Consider the following 20932-nt stretch of genomic DNA (forward strand, 5'->3'; position numbering starts at 1 on the left):
CTGCTTGGCTGAGTGACATTCTGCCTCTAGCCATGGAATGAGCACACAGTGGCCACTGCTTTGGTCAGCTCCTGCCTTTATACAGTCATTCATTATTTTAAAACTAGAGATGTCTAAAAAGAGTACTTTTTTCTCCCTGGCAATCTTTAGAAGTAGATGCTCTTTCAAAAAGTATGTACTGGTTCTAATGATTTTGAGATTCAAATTTTCAGTAAGGCAAGAGAATTTTTTTTAATGGCAGACTTGGTTTCTAAACTTCGGGCTGCCTGTCCATAATCAAAAGCTGTGAACAATTTCTAATGGGGAGCAAAGTGTATGTGCGATGTATTAAAACGCCAGCACAGATGGGAAGTAGCTAATGGCCTGCAAACCTCCTACTCAAGGAAATATTTTCCCTAAAAAACAATTGTACTGTAGCTATTTGAAAAGTGACAGACATTTATCAGCAAAACAAGCTGCTAAACAAGCAATGGCAATTTTCCCATTTCTTATCCCATTACTCTATGGAGCTATTGATATGCTTGGTCTGAAGCCAGAGCAGGACTACATCAGAACAAATGTTTCACAAGGGCAGCTCTGCGTGCTAAAAATCATCTGCCTTTCTGGAATCTCCTTTCTCAGAAATKATTTTTCTTCAGAAGTTCACTTTTTTTCCTGACTGGTAATTTTCARTGAGGAAAAATGCACCCACATTTAGCTTTCTAGAACTGCCATAGAAGTTATGCAAGAGAAACTTCCTGTTGACAAGACACATATGTCTGTGTACTTAAACTCCTGCTTACTTGGATGTTCAGTGAGTTTGTTGAAAATCAAAAGGAAAAAAAAGAAAATTAAAAGGGCCTTTTATAATATTTAGCATATTAGGTGCTATATGGAATCCAGACCAGATTCTGGCACTGCCCTCAAAGTCTGCAGTTTAAGAGTAGGCAAAAGATTAGCCAAGGCRAACAAAAGGAAGGTGGTAGAAAGGGGAGAAGATAAAGTTATAGGATTTTTGTCAAGATGGTGTGTAGTAGTAAGTTGGTTTACCGCTTCTCATTTTGGAGAAAAAATGTGTCAAAACTTAAGGAAGTCTGGAGTGTGACAGTAAAGGGTTAGTTGGGAAGGGTGAAGGCAGTGGAGAGGCAAAATGGAAGGAAGTGAGGCAGAGACAAAGGGGGGAAGAATGGAAAGGAGTGGGACAGCATGGAGGAAGAGCAGGCTGAGCCACAGGACAGCGGGTGCACATGCAAGTAGGGTGTGGGACAGGGGAGGACGTGGGACAGGAAGGCAGCCCTGCAAGGGCTGGAAACAACACTTTGAAACCAAGTGACTCAGCTATAAAAGAGATCTGCAGTTGACCGAAAGAGCTGAATTTAAAATTACCGCAAGGTCCCCAATGCATTGATCTAACCTTGTGCCACAAATAAGGGGAACTTGATTTCCTGAGCAGCTGAGAACCTGCAGGTCCTGGATTGAGCAAGGGTTTGCAGGCTTCCAGTCATGCTGTCACTAATCAACAAGCTCTCAGTTCCCATATGACCCAACTTCCCATCCACATTCCCTTTACTCACTCCCACACTGGTAGCCACAAACCTTGATGTTTGAATGCTGTCATCTGCAGCTGTTAAGAGACATGGTTAGATACAGTTTTTAATATAGAGGAATGCTTACGGTGACCACAGTTTTCCCCTTGTGTGCAGTTTACGTGTCCATTTTGCTTGTATTGCTGCTTCAAACCCCTCTCTGTTTCTTCCCTTTCGTCACTTATCCTTTCTTAGTCTGTATGTTCTTTTGAGCCATTGCCCATGTCCATCCCATGGTTCAGTCCTTTCCTTGTTTAGCTGGAATCCTGGGGTGAAATATTTCCATGCAGAAAGAGGAATCAGTTGGTTTCTTAGGTAGGTTTGTTTGCTTGCACCTCCAGATTTGGGAATAGGGCTGTGACTGAGGGGAGAGGTCTGGTATTCCTACATTCRGATAAGGCCTGATGTGGATGTCCCATGGCAGCCATGGTGCCATGTATCAGGATGGGTGGATGGGCAGATCTCACGTTGCTTTTGCAGGTGAACAAACCTTAGCTATTCTGAGGTTTGCAGTCATCATGAGCCAAGGAAAACTGCCTACAAGAAAGAAGTTTCTTCTCCAGTTCTGAGGAAGGTTTTCTTTGAGGAGTATGATTTCCCACAAATGCTACCTCTTTTTACCTCACCCATCATCCCTTTGAGAGGCCTGTTTGCAGAATGTAGCAGAAGAGACTTGCTGATGACTTTCTTCTGGAGCCAGTTGGTGCCTCCCTGAACACTGGCCAAAAGTGATGTGATGATTCCTTTCTCAGCTCCTCCCACAGGCCAGGCAGGCTGGCTCTGGTGTCCCTTTGGCCACCTGGGGTGGCTGAACTCTGAGTCTCTGCTATTGGCTTTTGCAGACCAGTGACATGTGGGCTGATCCTTTTTTTTTCCCCCAGTGGTGTTGTTTTCRTGTCACGCAGATGTTCATTCCTCCCAAAGAAAGACGCTTTTGTGTGTGCTCTGCTCCTCCACTGCCACAATAGGTCAGATGACTTCTTGAGCCAATTCTGTTTGTAAACTGTTTCTTGGCTATAGGTTCAGTGCAGGTTTTGGGGGACATTTTCTAGCTTTAGGCACTTCTCCCACAGCCCTGAGCTTTCCTGCAGGCTTGCAAGTCCCTTTCAATCCAGAAGGGACTACTAGTTCCATTTAGTTCTTCAGGGTCCTCTCCTGAGGTGGCCCCAGCAAGAGAATCTGAAAAAACTGATCTGGAAATTGCTCAGATTTTTATTAAAATGAACTTTTGCACTCTCGGGGACAGGAACCAGAAAGGTTAAGGGTGTGCTTGAATGGTCAGTTCTGGGAGTTTGGATGTCATGGGAGCATTATGTTCCAGGAGYCTTGTTAGGAGGGATTGGGGGTTGTATCTCTCCTTGCAGCAAGGGCTGTTGGTAGGTATGTTTCGCTTTGCACCTCACACCTGGAAGTAAAGGTGACAGGCAGCCGATGCCAGGGCTATGAGAGAAGATGGAGCTTTGTCAGGCACACAGCAAATCAGCCAGGAGCCTGGAATTAGATAGAGCCGTTTAACCTTGACCCCCACTCCCACCAATGTGAGCCTGAGCTCCTTCTGCTCCYGAGAGCCAGCCAAGGCCAGAAGCTGCACCGCCAAAATGCTGAGGTCACTGGCATGTGCGTGTCTGTGACCTGCCACAGGCTGYATTTACATGAGCCCAATAAGCAGGGAATGGTGTTGCAAACACTGATGCAGAAACTCCTGCTTGCCTTCATAAAGTCCTGATGCTGGTTATTGTATATTTATTAATTATTTTATTTATGTTTTATATATCTTTCCTGGCAGGGCACGAAGAGGATGCAGGTATGACATGTGCTGGACACCCCTTTCCTTTGCCTCCATCCCAAGCCTTTTTTCCATCCTTTTCTCCTCAGGGTCTGCCTGTGGTGGTTCCCAGTCGACAGGCTGTTGGAAAAAAGCTGCTTTTACAAAAAGCTGTAAAATTATGATTAACAAATAATGTAGATTCTTATTTCTTAATTTGAGCTATCTGTGGTGTGTCCTACCAATCTGCAGCTACACAGAAGTTCCTAAATAACTTGGACTCTTTTGAGTTCCTCTCTGTTGGAATTCCTTACCTCTCCATGAAAAAAACGTATTGTCTGTTAAGGGTTGGGGTAGGGTTTGCCTGGGTCCTGCATTAGAAACGTGCTGTATGGGGAAAAAGGAGCTACTGCGAGAGACCTGGGTTTGTGACAAAATGGTAATGCTCATTTTTACAGAATGTAAACAGTTTCAGCCCAACCTTAACAGGATCTGTGCACTTTTGGAGCTAATGAGGAAAAGCAGGGCAGCTATAAACTTTCAATTTATTTGAGAGAAGTGCTGTCACTTCTCTGGGCCAGCCTTCTTACTGAAAGGGTGAGTGTTTGTCAGTTACTGGCGAACATACAGTTTTTCTGCCACCTAGTGTCCAGCTTTTGGAGTGCTCAAGCTTTTGGCTTTGAGTTACAAGTTATTTATTGTTTTCTTTTTAAGTTCTTACAAACACAATTAGTGATATGGTTTAAATGTAATTTTTAGACTGAGATAGGCCTCTGATAGTAATAATTATATTCTCAGCATATTCTACCATTTGGAAATCTGGGGGATACCAGAGAACAGCATATTTTTATTTTTATATCTCATCACATGTCTGTATGGGGTTTTGAAGATAGATAAATAAAACRCCATGAGAAGCTTTGACCAGACGTGTTCTTGCGGATGTGTGAATTATACAAATGTTCTTATTTGAGCTAGTACTTTTAAGGAGTACCAGTCCTATAAGGATTTTTAGACTTGAGTCCTAAATTCCTTAAATTATGTTCTAATCATGCTACCTATACAAGAAAATGCAAGCCTATTTTAGCTGTTGAACTTTTGGTATAAAATCAAACATTTCTGCATGTATGAATGTGCCTGCATGCTTCCCTGCCCTGACTGTGGCTGTCACAGAAAACCCTCAGGTAGAAACATGAGATGCTCCAAACCCACTGTTTGTGGGATATAAGAAGTGGCTGTGCTGTGTTCCCTGAATAGAAGGGGGCTGGGATTGGTGGTTAAGCCCTGGTACATTGCCCAGTTAATGCTAAAGGTGATTTGGGACCTCACCTTGTTGCGGTCTTTTGTCTCTCCCTTGCCTTGTGCTGCTCAGGAGAGCCCCAGGCCAGGAGAGACCTGGCAAGTACCACAAGCAGAGGGATGATGAAACATCAGGCTTTTAAAGGGGATAACACTATCATAGTTGTCGCTTGGATTGCCTCAGTGGAAAGGCACTGATAACAATTACTTATAAAATTGCATCAATAGACTTAGAAATGGTGGCGCTGTCACCCTGAAGATTCTTCTAAAGGTCATTCAAGGGTAATTTAAGGTCCTTCTACAGGGTGCCTTTCACAGGATAMCCACTCTAGGAATGAAAGCCAGAGAACAGAGTAGATCTCCTGTTCTTACACCCACTGTTCTTACGTGTCCTGTATCCAGCTCCAGCGGGGAGGGCTGGCACACTGGAAAAGATCAAGTGAGGCTGGTGTGTCTGGACATGTGGCTGCAGATATCTGTTGCTACCCAGGCATTCTGCAATATGAAATTAGCCCTGTTTCACATTATATTGTCACAGTCCTATCTGAGCATCTTYGGCTTTTTGTAGCTTAGCTGAGGGCCAGATACCTCATTAATGTAAACTGCTTTCTGGATTACAGCCATGGGAGGAAGGAGATGCCGGTTTGTCTTAGAGCAGTTCCTTTGCCTCTGGAAGATCACAGGTTTCAGAGGGATTTCCGTCCTTTTTTGCCACAGCTTAAYAAAGACAGAATTCATTTATGAAGTCCTGAATGCTCGGGACCCATCATGCATGTGTATAAAGGTCAGAGACAGTTTGCATCCTCTCTGTGACAAACTCCAGTGAGATTCCAGCTGGTATCTTCAGTAAAAAGACTCTGAAATCCCTAGCTTCAGCAGGGAAGTTAGTGGCATCCCTAAGCTGCTGAAACTCAGTAGCTACATCCTGCAGCTTTGCCTGAGGTCAAAGCTCAGAGGTCTCCCTGAGGTCATCAGGAGCTCTCAGAGCTGAGCTTGGTACTCCCTCCCTGAAGGTGTCTCTGAACCTTGGCAGCCCTTCCCTGGCCTGCCTGTGGCCCTGCTTTTCTGATTCTGGTCTCTTTTGCTTTTTGGAGTCACATTAGGGTGTTTGTTGATGCAAGACCTGAGAAGAAAATAACTGAAATATGAGTACATATTTGAATTTTCCCCTTATCTCCTGTGCACTTCCCYCCTGCTGCCTCATGTGCACATATGGAGCCTACACATAAAGACATGGAAAAGAGGGTGACCTGTGAGGTGAAAGAGTTTGCTCACTGAGAAAACTGTGAGTTTACTGTGAGATATCCAGTAAAGACAACAGGTRACCAAAACAAATGCTGAAGAGCAGCATGGACCTACAGAGCAGGATGGGGAAACACACTGAGTGCAGGTGGATGTGAAGCAATACACTGGGAAAAATAATCCCCATGTACACCCTTCAAAATATTGGGATTTTTTCCAAGAAAATATCAACTCAATGATTGCCAGTAAGCACAAAAAGCCAGTCTTACATTAGGAATTTTGAGGATTAGGAAAAAGGCAAAGATATATATATAATTGTGTAATATATACATTATTGTATAAATGTACCTGTATGAATACTTGGGTCTCCTGTTTTTGAGTGTGACTCAGATCCCTTATCTCAAAAAGAATATAGCAGAACTGGAAAAGGACCAGAGAAAGGCAGAAAGGATGACTATAGGTAGGGAATAGCTTCTCTGTGAAAGGAAACTCTTCAAGTCCAGTGGGCTGGATAGGGAGGATTTAATAGGGGCCTACAGAGTTATGTGTGCCATAAAGATGAATATGGAGCAACCGCTCGCTGTTTTTACCAAAAGAAGAATTCAACACCATCAACAGCAGCTGGCCATAGMCTGACTCAGAACAAGGAGAAGGGTGCRGGAGGTCTCTGGAGAGGAGACCTGGTCTTCTGCCCAGGCAGCTGCAAACACAGGGAGGGAGGATGCTGTCATRAATGGCTGTGTCTGTACCGACACTCACATGTTTTTCAGCACAGGAGAGTAGAATTTAAACAAGGTTTCCTGGGCCATTGAAGCTGAACGCTTTCTACTGGAGCAAGCCATGTCTTGCACCTTTCCCCTCAAACTCTCCTAGGAAGTTGGTTGGGTTGTCACACAGGGCTGGGAAGAGGACAGGATGAGGGTGACTGCAGCTTCTGAACAGCAGGGCATGGTCCTGAGAAGCGGTGGGGATCCTGACCACGCACATGGCAGGAGAGACCACTTGGGCACCTCAGCACAAAGCTGCTGCTGGCTGTGCTTCAGGTACAGCTGTGTGRCACAAAAAGAGCCATGGCAGCTTCTCCCTAGCTTGACCTGAGCTTCTGCCTCGCCACAAAACTCACTCTGCCTGAGCTAATTCAGGTTTTGATGTCGATGCCCTTWAATTGTTTGTCTCTGTTTGCAACAGGCTTGTATTGATTTAGGCTAATTTGGTTACCCAAAAAAAGGGTTGTGCTGATTGCTCTAAATGGATTAAATAGTGATTTTAGTTAAACTGATGGCAGGCTTGTGTGTAGACAGGGCCTGGAGCTTTGTAAGCTAATGACTTGGCAGTAATACAACAGCTTTTTAGGCAGCTGAGACCAAGCAGTTGTTTTAAATACAAGACCAGAAGTGTTACGATTCTAATAAATGGTCCTCAAATATGATTGTTTTCCACTAACTTGGGCTCCTTCTGAATCTTGGCTGTTCTCTTTGCTAACTCTCACTTTCCTGATAATAATTTTTCAGGTACTTTTACTCCAAATGGACTTTGCATTAAATCAAAGTGCAAAACAKGGAAAATTTCCATTTTTTGGCATAAGTTTCTAATTTTTGTTGACTTTCCCAGCCTGCTAATTTTTCCACTTCTGTTGTCAATGGAAAAAGTTTGTCCTCTTTTTTTTTTTAAATAAAAATTCAGATACAAGAAAAATGCAAGGGAGCCCAGCTCCTGCTAATAGCAGGGACCTTTCTCTACAAGTGAGCCCTAAGCAGATGACAGGTCCAGAAGCAGCCACTGTTTRATTTCTTCACTCAGAAAAATACAAGGGTGAGATCATAATTTAATCATAGGGTGGCTTTGGTTGGAAGGGACCTTASCTCTTGGTCATTGCTTATTTTGTGCCCTTATCATCTCAATGAAAAGAWGAAATCACTGTATCTGCATAAAATTTTTCCTGCCTGCCTCTGAGCCCCCCARCTGAGCTGCTGCCAAGCAAATCTGCCTTCACAGGTCTTTTCTCCACCAAATTGCAAATCCCATTTTGATTCATCTGCTTTTTCTGTTCATGCTTTCATCTTCAGGTTGGGACTGAAATTAGAAAAGAACATGACTCCAGACAGATGAGTTATTGAGCCATGGTTAGCTTTGATCTGTAAGGAAGTACTGTAAAGGGTACTGAGAAACTGAACAAGCCTTAGCTTGGGAAATAAGTCCAGCAGGAAGGCTTTTCTGTCTTAGGCAGGTAAGTAGGACCAGAAAGCTGATGACAAGAATGAGAGGAGACTTCATGTCTTAAGGGATTGAGAAAGCAGAAAGTCCATCAGAGCCAGGAGCTTTTCCCCATCTTGTATGTGGCTCTACAGCCCCACTAAGCAAGGCTCAGGCTGATCATTGAGAGATCTTATCTAAGTCTAGRGGCTTGGGGGTGGAGATATTTGTCWAATAAAACGCCTTGAACACCTGAAATGTAGATGAATAATTTCATCCAACTGACCAAAACATTTGTACAGAGCTGATTGGGAGGCTAGACTGGGAATAAGGCCGTTGATCCCCCCTCCCGTTTGCTATCTGGTGATGTCTGATAGCTCTAGAAGACAGCTCCTAAGCTATTCCAGGCTCACAGCAGAAAAAGTTGCCCATGAGGGATGTATGCTCAGCCCTGGAACACAGGCCTCCCTGGGCTATGAGTGGTAAAACAAACTCTCAGATCAGAAGGGCTGGCTTTGCTACAAAAGGCTACAAAGCTGACAATGAGTAAAAGAATATCCTACAAAATCCTTCTTCAGGCTTCCCTGAGCCTCTTCCACGAAACAATTAGTGGATGCTCTTGTTTTGAACTCTGTGACTCACTGCTGTAATTCAGTTGTGGCCTGTGATCACTCAGTCGCTTAATGCATGGCGGGGAAACAGGCAATTGTGCGAATTTCCTCTGTGCTTCCCTTGGCCTCTSGCTGCAGCTCTGGGCACATTGCACGCAGCACCCTGCGACCACAGCCTGGATGCTGCTGCCCRCCTGTGCAGGCTCACTCCTCAGGAATGCTTCCTCACTGTATCAAGCTGTGAGCAGGAAGTTTTCTCAAGGAGAAAATGCGTCTCACTACACTTACAGTGTTTAGTCCAGTGGCAAGGGTGGTCCTGTTATCACTGGTCTAAATGGTTCAGTTGTGGCTTCGCTCTGCCAGGGTTTAGTTTCTAATTTGGTATCTTCACCGTGGGTACGTGTGTGTGCACAATAGTAAAAACTCCATTAAAGATAATAGACCTGAGTAAAACAATTACACTTGCTAATGTGCCCCACATTTTTTTCTATGAACCATGTTTAATTTTGCCATTCAGCCGTATATTTACTGTTACAAACTAGTAAGTGGCTTTTAATCACTGGATTTGTATAATGTGCTGATTTATGTACCTTTCCAAGTACACTGTAAGTATGAAAGACATTTAACAATTAAACCAAAAGTGTTTCAAGATATTTCCAGTACCCACTGAACTTCTTTGAAGGCTTGTCTGTGCTTATGTTTCCTTGGTAGTGCTGAGATAATTTTGGCAGCAGAGCAGGAAAAAAGCACTGAAGAATTTGCCAACTATTTCACATCTAAAAGAGAATTGAAAACAGTGAGAAATTCACTGAAAACAGTGAAAATTTTCTCCTGCTGGTACCACACATCAGAAATCTTGCCCTGTGTCTGCTGAACAGTGCTGTCTGTTGTCATGAGGAAAAGTCAATTCCATTCTCTGGCTGCTGACTACCAAGTGCCAAATTTCTGCTGTTACCAGGAATGGCCATCACAGGAGTGGACCTGACAGAGAAAATTGCAGTGTTCTTCATGCAGGGCTTCCTCCAGGCCCTGGGAATGGCTGAACCAGGGACTATGGTGGCCATGGGCAGCTGCTACTCCTCTGCCRGGGTGTGGGCATGAGCTTCTCCATGGGAGGCTCAGGCTTGTCACTTGTCTGCTTTTGACTTTCTTCTGCTTGGCCTTGCAGGCACTTTTGCCCCCTTAGTCTCTTTGTCATTTCCTTCAGCAGTTGCTTTCCTCTTACTGCTCACGTTTCTTCCTTTCTATTTCTTCCCCTATTTTTCTTTTCCCTTCCCTATTTCTCTTGCCTTCTGCTCCCTCTTGCTTTCTGCCAAATCATATGGCCAGAATCACCACTTTCTCCTTTTCTGGTTATTTTTTCTGAGGGCAGAATCATGACAGTTCTATTTGCATGGCCATTTGTATAGCCCAGAGTAATCTCCTACAGTTTGGGGTGCTAAGCTGAGGAAGGTGACCTTCCTTGGTTCTCTCTGCAGTCAGCTGGAAGATTTTGGAGCCTCCAGAAGGTGGCTCAGTTTTTGAGTCTGTCTTGTGAAGACTGATGTCCTCCCATGATCTGCCAGTAAGACAGATGAACATCCTAACCTACGGGCTTTGAGTTGGGGACCCACAGTTATGTACTGCAAATCCTGCTTTTGCAAAATTTTGGCACATGTCAGTTGGACGAGAAGCACAAATCAGGGTATCTTCCCCCTAACCAACATTGACCTCCCAGGTGCCAGGCTCCTGCCCACACCYCAGCAGTCAGGAGAAGTGGCATCTGCAGCTCAGCAGCTGGCAGAGCCTTGYGACAGCCGTCCGCCACCCCAGAGTCCCGTCTCTGCTACAGACAAAGCATTTGTCAGCTTCAAAAAGCCAAGCAAACATTTTTGCTCCTGTTCCTTTTTTCACTCTAAAATAAGTATCGTGCAAGGAATAAGGAAATAAAAGTGAAAAGGGAAACAAAAGTTTCATTCTCACACAGTCATTTAAAAGCAGGCATCTGCACAGTTTCCACGTCTTTCATTTCACCAGGAGAATGTTTCCCAGGGGCTAACTTCAACATTTTGAATGGAGCCACATTCAGCCTTTTCCACAGCAAGCCACACAGGAACCTTGAACTGCAAATGGAGCCTTATCTCCATCCAGACATTTGTTCCTAAAGAGGTTTTTCCACTTTTCTGTGACCATACCAAGAAAATACGGGTGACATTATAACAACCCTCCCAGAGCACGCTCTGTTGTACRCTGAGGTTGCTGACAAGCTGTTACATGATAAGGGTGTTTTCTCTGTACAAGTCTGGTCCTATGATCTGCCTGTGAGATTTTGTCACTGTCTTTCCTAGGTTTTCACCTCCAGAGCAATTGCAACTTGTTGATAAAAGCATGCAAAAAATTGTTGAAGTTGTGTTCTCCCTCCCCTTCCCTGTACATCTCTGCCTTGCCTACCCTCACAAACATTTGTGGGCACAGGAGGGATGACTTGTTCCCCATGACCATTCCCAGGGCAGGCTCTGCAGGACCCTTTTTGCCATGCTTAACCCTCCTCTGCAACTCATTAGTGGAGGGAAAACAGGGACCACATCCACCTGTTCTTAGGCTCAGATAGCTCTTGGGAGCATTTTTAGTTAATTGTATTGCTGACACAATCAGAAGACATGATGGATAATTCCTTGGCCTTGTGTCTGACCAAGGTGGCTGCTACAGTTTGCTCTCTGCCCCCTGATTGCTGCTGTGTGTGCAGCTGACCTGGTGCCTTTGATAATCTAATTTTCATTAGTCTGTTAAGCAAAATGCTGGCATTGAGCCATGGGCAAGTTGTAAAGCTGGCTGAATAATTGGAATAATAATTCACTTGTATTGAATGTGGTCCACTTAAAGGTGGTGCTTATTTCCTRAATGGAAATTAATATCTTCTAGGGATTTGGTTTAGATTACTTCACTGCATGGTTTACTTCAGCCCTATAATTTTGCCACTGATATGTAAAGCAGGTTCATAAACAGACCAGCAGAGCCTTGGCTGTACTCGGAGATAGTGCTGTGCTCTAATGTAAGTTATAAATGTAGAGCTAGAAAATGTAACAAGCCCGGCTGGCAAACTTCCATGTATTATCTCACAATAATTGTTTCCAGCCAGTTGAGATTTTTTGTGTGGCAGAAGACAGCTTATTTATATTATATATTTAGCCTAAAACTGTAATAACATCCTCTGGCAAAAGTATTATCTGATGGTGTCTGGAATGGAATCAGCTTTCCTCTTTTCAGGCATTAATAAATGAAAAATTTGTTTGCCTCATGGCATTTCCTGAATTGGAGAATAAAATGAGGAGGAGTTTTTAATTCATATAGTTTACTTCTTAAAAAGTAAATCTATTTCTGACAACCAGAATTTCCTAGAATTGTTACATGGGATTTGTATCACCAACCAGAGAGATATTTCCTTTTACAATTCTAATCAGGCAGAGACAACAGTACCACTAACAGGACTGGCTCCTGGCTTAGCAGTCAGGAAAATACCTGTGAGCAGGCAAGGTGAGTGAAGGTCACAGAAGAGAGTATGTTTTTTCTCATCTCCTCAGAAATACCTGGATGCCTGCTACATTGCTCATCTGCATGTTCTCAGGCAAACTCTACAGTACTGAGGATGTGGGCTTTCAATCCCCAGATAGCAATCCTGCCCTAGTACCCCTTGGATTTCTGGCATGCGGGATGCATGCATTTCTAATATGATAGCATTTCTAATATGCTTTACATATTAGAACTTACAATACTGTGAATTTCTGTTTAATACACTATTTAAGTGATCCTGCGCTTATAAGGTATGTTGGCATGAAAAAGGGAGAAAGAAARGCACCAGAAACTTATTGCCAAAGCTAAGAAATGCTCTCTTTRTGGCTGGGTAGGCTGCTACAGCCAAATAATGGCAATTTCAAATCCAAATACACATGTGCCGTAAAAAAAAGCGCCACCATAAGAATGACAGCTCAATAGAAAATAATTCCACATCCCGACGTAAGAAATTAATGCAGGCATGTTTGTTTACTTAGTGGCTGTAGGGGAATGTTTAAATCCCAGCTTGTGACATGCAGTAGATACTGAAGAGTGGGAGAAATAAATCTGAGGAAATTTRGGATTTGGGGGGATTAGTTCAGTAAAAGGAGAGTTGATGAGGAAAATACATTTATTGTTTCTGTGCAACAATGTTTCTGGTTTTGATTCTCACAGTTTTGTTTTCAGTTGATCTACTGACAGAATTCTGGCTGGTTCACACTACTATGCGTAAAATCCATTTTTAAAGCCTGCAAAACACCATTATGTATCCTCAGCTTGCTTGCTAGTGATCAGGTATCTCTAGGGAAACTAATTCRTTTCTTGGACTAATTTAAATTTATGGCAAGCCATTCAGTCAAAATAAACAKTGAAAGGCTTAACTCTTTTGAATTTTATATCCACCAGATTAGGACTTCAAACAATTTGAGTTACCCATAGTATGTGATTATTAATCCCATAAATATTTTGAATTGAGTGATAATGAGCTATCAGCTTTACTCTTATTTTGAAGTCTACCCTGACACCAGTTGAAACACTGTCTTTGGAACAGGATCAGAAAATGATGCCAGTAAAGCCAAACACCTGCTCTGTTACAGTTGTACATGAACAATGAAACAGGTGATTCTGGAAAGTGAAATGTATTCACCTGTAACAACAATCACATTGARGTCTCATTTTCTTATTTCAGACTTACATGAGTTTGTTTTAAAAAGCTAATTAAYTTCTTTTAACAAAATCCTGACTTAGTTGAAGTCTCTAGGAGTTCTGTGGTTTAATAACTGAGTCTGGCTCTTTTACCACTCCCATTAAGCACCTTAATTAATTTTATTTCCCTATCTGTTATGAAGATTACCTTTATGCAAATGGTTTATAAAGGGAAGGMGAGAGGATGAGAAGAATAGCTTGGAAAAAATCCATATTAGAATGTGAACATGATGTTTTTGTACTCTTCTGATCTATGAGAGATGCCACAGTGCCACATGTGAGCCTAGCTTAAAAATATCAAGACATCTTGATCCTAAAGAGATAAAAATAAATAAGTTTAATATGTCTGGGATTTCCTCACTTTTATGCAAGGCAAAACCTTTTTTTTTTTTTTTTTTTTTTTAATTTGACTTGAATTTGCAAGTAGAGCTGGCTTCCCTTCAGCAGCATGTTTTGATGAATACATTATTTACTACTGAAACAGAAAAGATCTCTAGTGAAGCAGTGATGGCAGAGAGTGAAAAACAAAGATGAATGCAAGAAGAAGAAAGGCAGAGTTTGCAGCTGAGCTATGAGATGAACCAGAGGTCGTAAGGGACAGAGAGCCACAGGAAATCTGCTCTCTATGGCAGCAGGTGCAGGGGGAGCTCTCATACACTGAAGTCAATTGGAATTGAAGGTACCATATAAAGAAGCAGCTATGTGTAGATAATGAGAAGCTGAGAAGCCAAGCAAGTAGTGGAAAACAGGGGTCAATTTGGAGCTTGCCTGAGGGCCCAGGAAGTTGTTTGAGAAGGAAAAAGGCAGCAGCACTGCCTTCAGTGCAGAATTTGTTAAAATTTGGGGGGATTTCTGATGCAGCTTGTAAAGCTGTAGCTTTACAGTTGCTTTCAAGGGAGGAAAGCTTTTAGTGGAAAAAAAAAGTTTTGAATCTACGTCTGTTCCTAGTTCATTGTGGAGCCAGATAAACTCTCCTGCCAGCACAAAACAGGCAGTAGCATGGGTATAGGCACAACTGGAGAAGTAGAGGAGCGAGCAGGCAGGACCATTTCTTTTGGTGGCTGTGCCTGTATGTGCCATTATAATGAAAACTGGAAGTTATGAAATATCAAAATGCTCCAGCTCCCTCCTGACTAATCTAAACTAGAAGACAGCATTATAGTATCCACTGTTAGGTATGCTCTTCTGTGTAATTTCTTACTCCATCCATCTCAATCTAAACACTTAACTACTGYCCAAAAGTATGTTAGGGCAAACTGTAGGAGAGTATATTTCTCTACATCTCAGGATATCTCCCCATATCATTTGGATCAGATTTAGGGTTGTGGTTATAACAAGGTTAGGGCACAATTAAAACAGCATTAAACCCCAAGAATATTATTCTCCCTTACTAATGTTTTGTTTCAGAAGGGTGTTTGAACCTTTTTCTCCAGTTATACTTTAAGTTCAGTAAAAACTATCTGCCATATCCCTGCAGCTCCTCTCCAATGGTATGGCAATTGAATGAGTATGGTTGTCAAAAAGCAGCTCCTTTCTGGATAAAGGAACAGATTGCCATRTTCTGTGCACACACACATATTCACACATGTTACTGATTATCTTCTGAGGTAAACAATTACAGTCCACTGAGTATTCTCTTGTGGTGGGACTTTTGTTAAATATACACACTGATGTTAGTACACATCAGGTAAGGCAAACTCACCTGAAGCAGAAGTGACGAGGTTTTGGATAAAATTTAACTTCCCCAGCTGATGCAGAACAAATGCAAAGAACACCTTAGCAGGGCTTTTTTCCTGAGTACAGATCATACCCCACTTCTTTTGAGTATTTGTTTCGTGACTATGAATATTTTGGTAGCTTTGGATTGACCAGTGTCTCTTGAACCTCTGCTGTTCATCATATAAGCAGCTGAAACAAGTCTGCTGCTGATGCTGAGTTGTTTGAGGTAGCATGAAAGAGCTGGCTGCAAAGAACTGCAGGACCTTTGTGAGGTTGAATGACAGGGTGTCTTGGGTTGATTTTGTGCCAATCCTGTATTCCTATATTCTGTCAGCTTCTATGCCCAAWAGGTGCCTGTACCTTTAAATCCAACCAGGAAGAAGGGGCAGGGGGGGCGCGGGCAGTWTAAAAGCCAGGGCTGCTATGCAGCCAGGGGCTTTTTGGACCTCAGCATCGACGCTGCAGGAGTCCTTGCTCGCTTTGTGCAGGGGAGTTACTCTGTTGCTSTTTAGCTAGCTCGGGTTTGTTAGCTTGGGCAAACAGCTTTTCCAGGACCGCCACCCCTTTTCTCCGACTTGTGTGGCTTTTCTTCTGGAGCAATTTGGCGGCCGGCGGGGACAAGCAGCCGCCTCATTCCAGATTCCTGAAGAAGCCAAGCCAGCGACAGAAAACCACACCAAACCCTCTGTTTCATCCACAGTGAGAAGAGGATACCATCAGGTTTTTCCACTGTTGCCCAAGCGCCATGTGGACTTTTTTTCTTTTGTTTCTTTTTTTCCTGGGGGGAGACATTCCATCTTCTCYGCACCATGTGGCCGAGCGGCTGTGGAGAGAGGGGTCAGTGGGCATTTCTGGACTTTTAAATATCTAACGGTTACTTTTTATCTGTGTCCTGTGGGCACTGTGGTTTGTTAATAARCTACTTTTTTTTCTCTTCACTTTTTGCCCCAACATCTATTTCATATTGGTGGGAAAAAAATACCAAATTTTTCACTTCAGAGGAAACATTTACTGTGTAACATTTTTCTCTGAAAACATTGTCTCAAACTGAGACACAGGGCAATCAAGTGACAGATGAAATTCCCTGTGTGCAGACTAAATCAGCACCTACCAGGAAGAAAAATCCTTGCCTCTCATACAAGATAAAAAGCTCTGAAATGAKCACGGACACTGAGAAGGAAACCATGGTGTTAATTACACATCAGAAATCATCAGTCAAGTGTGTGGCAGCACTCAATCAAATGCTACAGAACGTTTGCAAAGGAACACAGAACACAACAGCAAACATGAAGATGTCCCTGCAGGAATCCATAAAGGATGGGTTACATCCATTACATTTAGTCCCCTCATCCTAAAAAGCAGAAACAGAAAATAATTTGGCCAGTCTGATTAGTTTAGCGCTGCACAGTTTGGAAAAGAGACTGCATGATGTGTTAACACAGGAAATCATCAGAGGCGCAAACACATTGGGAAAAATCTCTGTTTTTTAAGCACAAAAATCCAGGAGCTCTCAAAGGCAGGAAGCCAGAGCCAGGCTCAGAACAAGAACTGGTGCCTTGTGCAGCAGGTGAGACCAGGGCAACCCCTCACCCATGGATGCTGTGTGGGCCAAGAGCTGAAGTGGGCTCAGGGTGAGGGTGGGCAAACCCTCAGAGAGTGTGAGAGCCACCGCAGGCCACTGGCTCAACAAACCAAACAGAGCTGAGAAGCCCCCTGAGCACACATTGGTCAGAGGGTGGGTGGGAGAGTGCAAAGGGGAAGTGTTGTGGGTGCTGCCTTTTTCCTGCTCTTGTCCTGGCTTTGAGCGGGAGGCAAGGCTGCACTAGATGGGCCCTTTGTCTGCACCCATAAGACTGCCCTTTTACAACCAATTTCTTTCTAAATGATGGGAGCTAGCACTGACTGAAAGGCTGAAGGAAGAAGGAGAAGGATGTGTGACTGTTTTTGGCATGTGAGGCACAGCTACTTGCTGTCTTCCCTCACAAGTCCGGAAGGGCACAGACTGGAACAGGAGGTCAAAACTCCCTTAGCGTGTCCTGTATTTCTCAGTAAATGGACTGAAACCAGAGAAAATCTATAAGATGACAGTTGTTAGATAAACCTGGGCTTTTTTTAGCAACTTCTCTGAATGTTGTGAAAACTTCCTTGTGTACAGGATGGTATATTTAACTTACAAYTGCATTTCCTGCATCTGAGAAGGAAGGAGCATTCTTGAAGATTAGGATGGACAGAAGCCATCTAGAAAACACTGATTTAATGTACGTGGTTAATACAGTGGATATGATGGTCCATGAGTGAAGCAGGGATCACTTTAGCAGAGTCAATAAAAGCGGTAGTCAGTGGACACTAATTAACTTATATAAAGCTCATAATTATGAATAACAATAGAAAGAAAACTGTCAGTAAGGGACAGCACAAAGTTATGTGTTTTAACTAGGAAGGAGTAAATACACAGGAAATGATGGAGGACTAAAATTGCCTAAAGCACAAAACAGGAAAGGGGATTTTAACAGAAATTCTTGTTGTTCTAATGATATGCAAGTTCAAGAGGGCAGAATCAGGAAAGGTACAGTGATTTTAGGAAAAGGACTTGAAGTCATTTGCTGTATATTAAAGGTTAACTCTGGCAGGCAGCTAATCCCCATGCAGCCACTCGCTGACTCACCTCCCTCCCCAGTAGGATGGGAGAGAGAATCAGAGAGGTAAAAGTGAGAAAACTCATGGGCTGAGGCATAGGCAATTCAATTGGTAAAACAAAAGCCACATGTGCAAGCAAAGCAAAACAAGGAACTCGTTCACCCCTTCCCATGGGCAGGCTGGTGTTCAGTCATCTCCAGGAAAGCAAGGCTCTATCACGCATAACAGTGAACTTGGAAGAAAAATGCAATAAATTTGAATGTTCTCTCTTTCTCCTCTTTCCCCTCTTTCCCCCAGCCTGTACTGTTTGGCTTGACACCATGTGGACATGTAGTTTGGGATGTCCCTTGGGTTGTTTAGGTCATGCTGTTTCAGCTATGTCCCTTGCCAGCTTCTTGTATACCTGCTTCTTGGCAGGGTAATTGGAGAAACAGTGTAAGCACTGCACAGTTAAGCATCCCTGACACTGGTCACAAGCCCTAAATAAGCTACCATGAAGAAAATTGCCTCTATCCCAACCAAAACCCATATATATATATATAAATGATAGCACCTTACCATAAAATTAAAAAGCTCTGCAACATAAAGGTATGTGGAGTCATACAAAAGCAATTAAATTACCATACAGAGAATTCACAGTATCACAGAATATTCTGAGCTGGAAGGGACCCAYCGGATCATTGAGTCCAACTGTTGGCCCGGTGCAGGACAACCCAAAGAGCCACATSATGTACCTGAGAGCATTGTCCAAATTATTCTTGAACTCTGTCAGACTTAGTGCTGTGATCTCTTCCCTAGGGAGCCTGTTCCAGTGCCCAAGTACCYTCTGGGTAAAGAACTTTTTCCTGATACCCAGCCTGAACTTCCCCTGAAACAGCTCAGGGCATTCCCTTGGGTCCTTACACTGGTCACCACAGAGAAGGGATCAGTACCTGCCCTTCCACTTGCCCTCACARGGAAGTTGTAACTGCAATGAGGTCTCCCCTCAGTCTCCTCTGCTCCAGGCTGAACAGACCAAGTGACCACAGCCACTCCTCACACAGCTTCCCCTCAAGGCCCTTCACCATCTTCACTGCCCTCCTTTGGACCCTCTCTAACAGTTTAATCTCTTTTCTATATTGTGACACCCAAATCTGCCCCCAGCACTCGMGGTGAGGCTGCCCCAGGTCAGAGCAGAGTGGRACAATCCCCTCCCTTGCCCGGCTGGCGATGCTGTGCCTGATGCACCCCAGGACAYRCTTGTCTCTCCTGGCTGCCTGGGCACTGCTGGCTCATATTCAACTTACCATCGACCAGGATACCCAAGTCCCTTTCCACAGCACTGCTTTCCAGCATCTTSTTCCCCAGTCTTTCCATACATCCACTGTTGCCCCATCCAAGGTGCAGCATCTGGCAGAGTCCCTGGCTGAACTTCACAGGGCTGGTGATTGTCCAGCCCTTTATCAAAGTCTTTCTGCAGGGCCTCACTGTCTTCAAGGGAGTCAACAGCTCCACCCAATTTTGCATCATCTGCCAACTTTTTTAGTGTCCCTTCAAGTCCTGCTCCAAGATGTTTATGGCTACTTGAAGCCAATGAATACCATAATAATTGTTCACATCTTGCTAAATTCAGTATCTCACGCAAAACAGCACCAGAGGAGAGCTCACAAACAGTCACATGATGTCTCTGAGACCAAGCAATGCTCATATTGCTAAACTTGAAAAGAAATTGTTTTCCGTATATTTGATATTTATATTTGTTGTAGCCATATCTCTGTGATGGCGGGACGTGTGAGACAGAGACCATATGTGTAGGTAGGTATGTGCAGCACAGGTTGTGTCCTGCACCTGGGACGGAATAGTCCCAAGCACTGGTATGGGTTAGGGGCTGTCCTGATGGGAATTGGCTCTGTGGAGAGGACTTGAAAGTGCCAGTGGACACCAAGCTGTCCATAAGCCATGCCCACATCCACATGAACAAGAAGACCGATGGAACCCTGGAATGCATTAGAAAGAGCATTGCCAGCAGGTCAGGGGAGGGGATCCTGCTGCTSTACTCAGCCTTGGTGAGACCACATYTGGAGTGTTGTGTCCGGTTCCAGGCTCCTCAGTACAAGACAGACATGGAGTGTCTGGAGCAGATTCAGCAGAGGGCTACAGAGATGATTAAGGGACTGGAGCATSCCCCTGATGAGGAAAGGCTGAGGGGCCTGTTCAGCCTCAAGAGAGACAATTGAGAAGGGACCTAATCCATGTTTTCAAATATCTGAAGGGAGGRTGTCAAGCRGATGGAGCCCRGYTCTTYTTGGTGGTGCCAAGCAATAGGAAAAGAGGMAATGGGCAGAAACTGACGCATAGGAAATTCWACCTGAATATGAGGAAGAACTTCTTTATTGTGTGGGCACTGGAACCGATGGTCSGAGAGGTTGTGGAGTCTCCCTCACCAGAGCCATCTGGACACAATCCTGTGCCAGGTGCTCTAGGATGACCCTGCTTGAGCAGGGAGGTGGGACCACTGTGGTCCTTTCAAGTCTGACTGATTGTGGGATTCCGTGATTCCCCTCTACCCTAACTCAGTGCTGCAGACCTGCGGGAACAGWGCCTGGACAGCCTGAAAGCCCTGCGCGGGCGGAGCCTGGAGAGGCCCCTTCCTCCCCGGGACTCTGGACGCACCCAGCCCCGACGGCAGCGCTCCCCGCGCCGCCCGCACCACCCTCCAGAGCCGGTCCCGCCCGCCGCCCTCTCCTTCCCCGGGGCGGTGGAGCTGCTTCKGGCCCGCCCCCGGCGGGGAGGGGCCGGTGCCGGGGCCGCTTTCCGCCCGGTTCGGGCCGGGGTCCGGCATGTGGCGGCCGCAGCCCCGGCCGGGCGGGCCCGACAGGCGGTGCCGCGGGGGGGACGCGGCGGGCCCAGGTGAGCGGGGCGGCGGGGGAGGGACGGGACGGGACGGGACAGGCCGGGACTGCCCGGCCGGAGAGCCCCTCAGGAGCCCCGGAATGCGCGGGGGGCGTGGGGCACTCTGGCGGGGACGGGGTCGGCAGCGCTGCTCCCCGCTGGTGGGGCCGGGCGGCTCGGCTGGACCCTGCCCCCGGGCTGCGAGCGCCGGCAGCGCTTGGGAGGCGTGTTGAGTATGGGGAGAGTGTAGTGTGGGTGTTTTTCTTTTCTTTTTTTTTTGTGTCTTTTTTTTTTTT

At 44.7% G+C, this 20932-nt stretch overlaps 1 protein-coding gene across 1 annotated transcript in view; it reads left to right on the forward strand.

Moving 5' to 3' along the window:
• Positions 1–20526: 20526 nt before the first annotated feature.
• DISC1 (DISC1 scaffold protein) overlaps positions 20527–20932 on the forward strand; it is a 180511-nt gene continuing 180105 nt past the window's right edge. Inside the window, exon 1 of the mRNA XM_057368434.1 lies at positions 20527–20654. Coding sequence (XP_057224417.1) covers positions 20585–20654 — 70 coding nt within the window. The 5' untranslated portion in view covers positions 20527–20584. The remainder of the gene's footprint in view (positions 20655–20932) is intronic.

The sequence above is a fragment of the Malurus melanocephalus genome, unplaced genomic scaffold (genome assembly GCF_030028575.1).
Source record: "Malurus melanocephalus ecotype Western Australia unplaced genomic scaffold, MMel_1.1 scaffold_92, whole genome shotgun sequence".
Lineage (NCBI taxonomy): Eukaryota > Metazoa > Chordata > Aves > Passeriformes > Maluridae > Malurus > Malurus melanocephalus.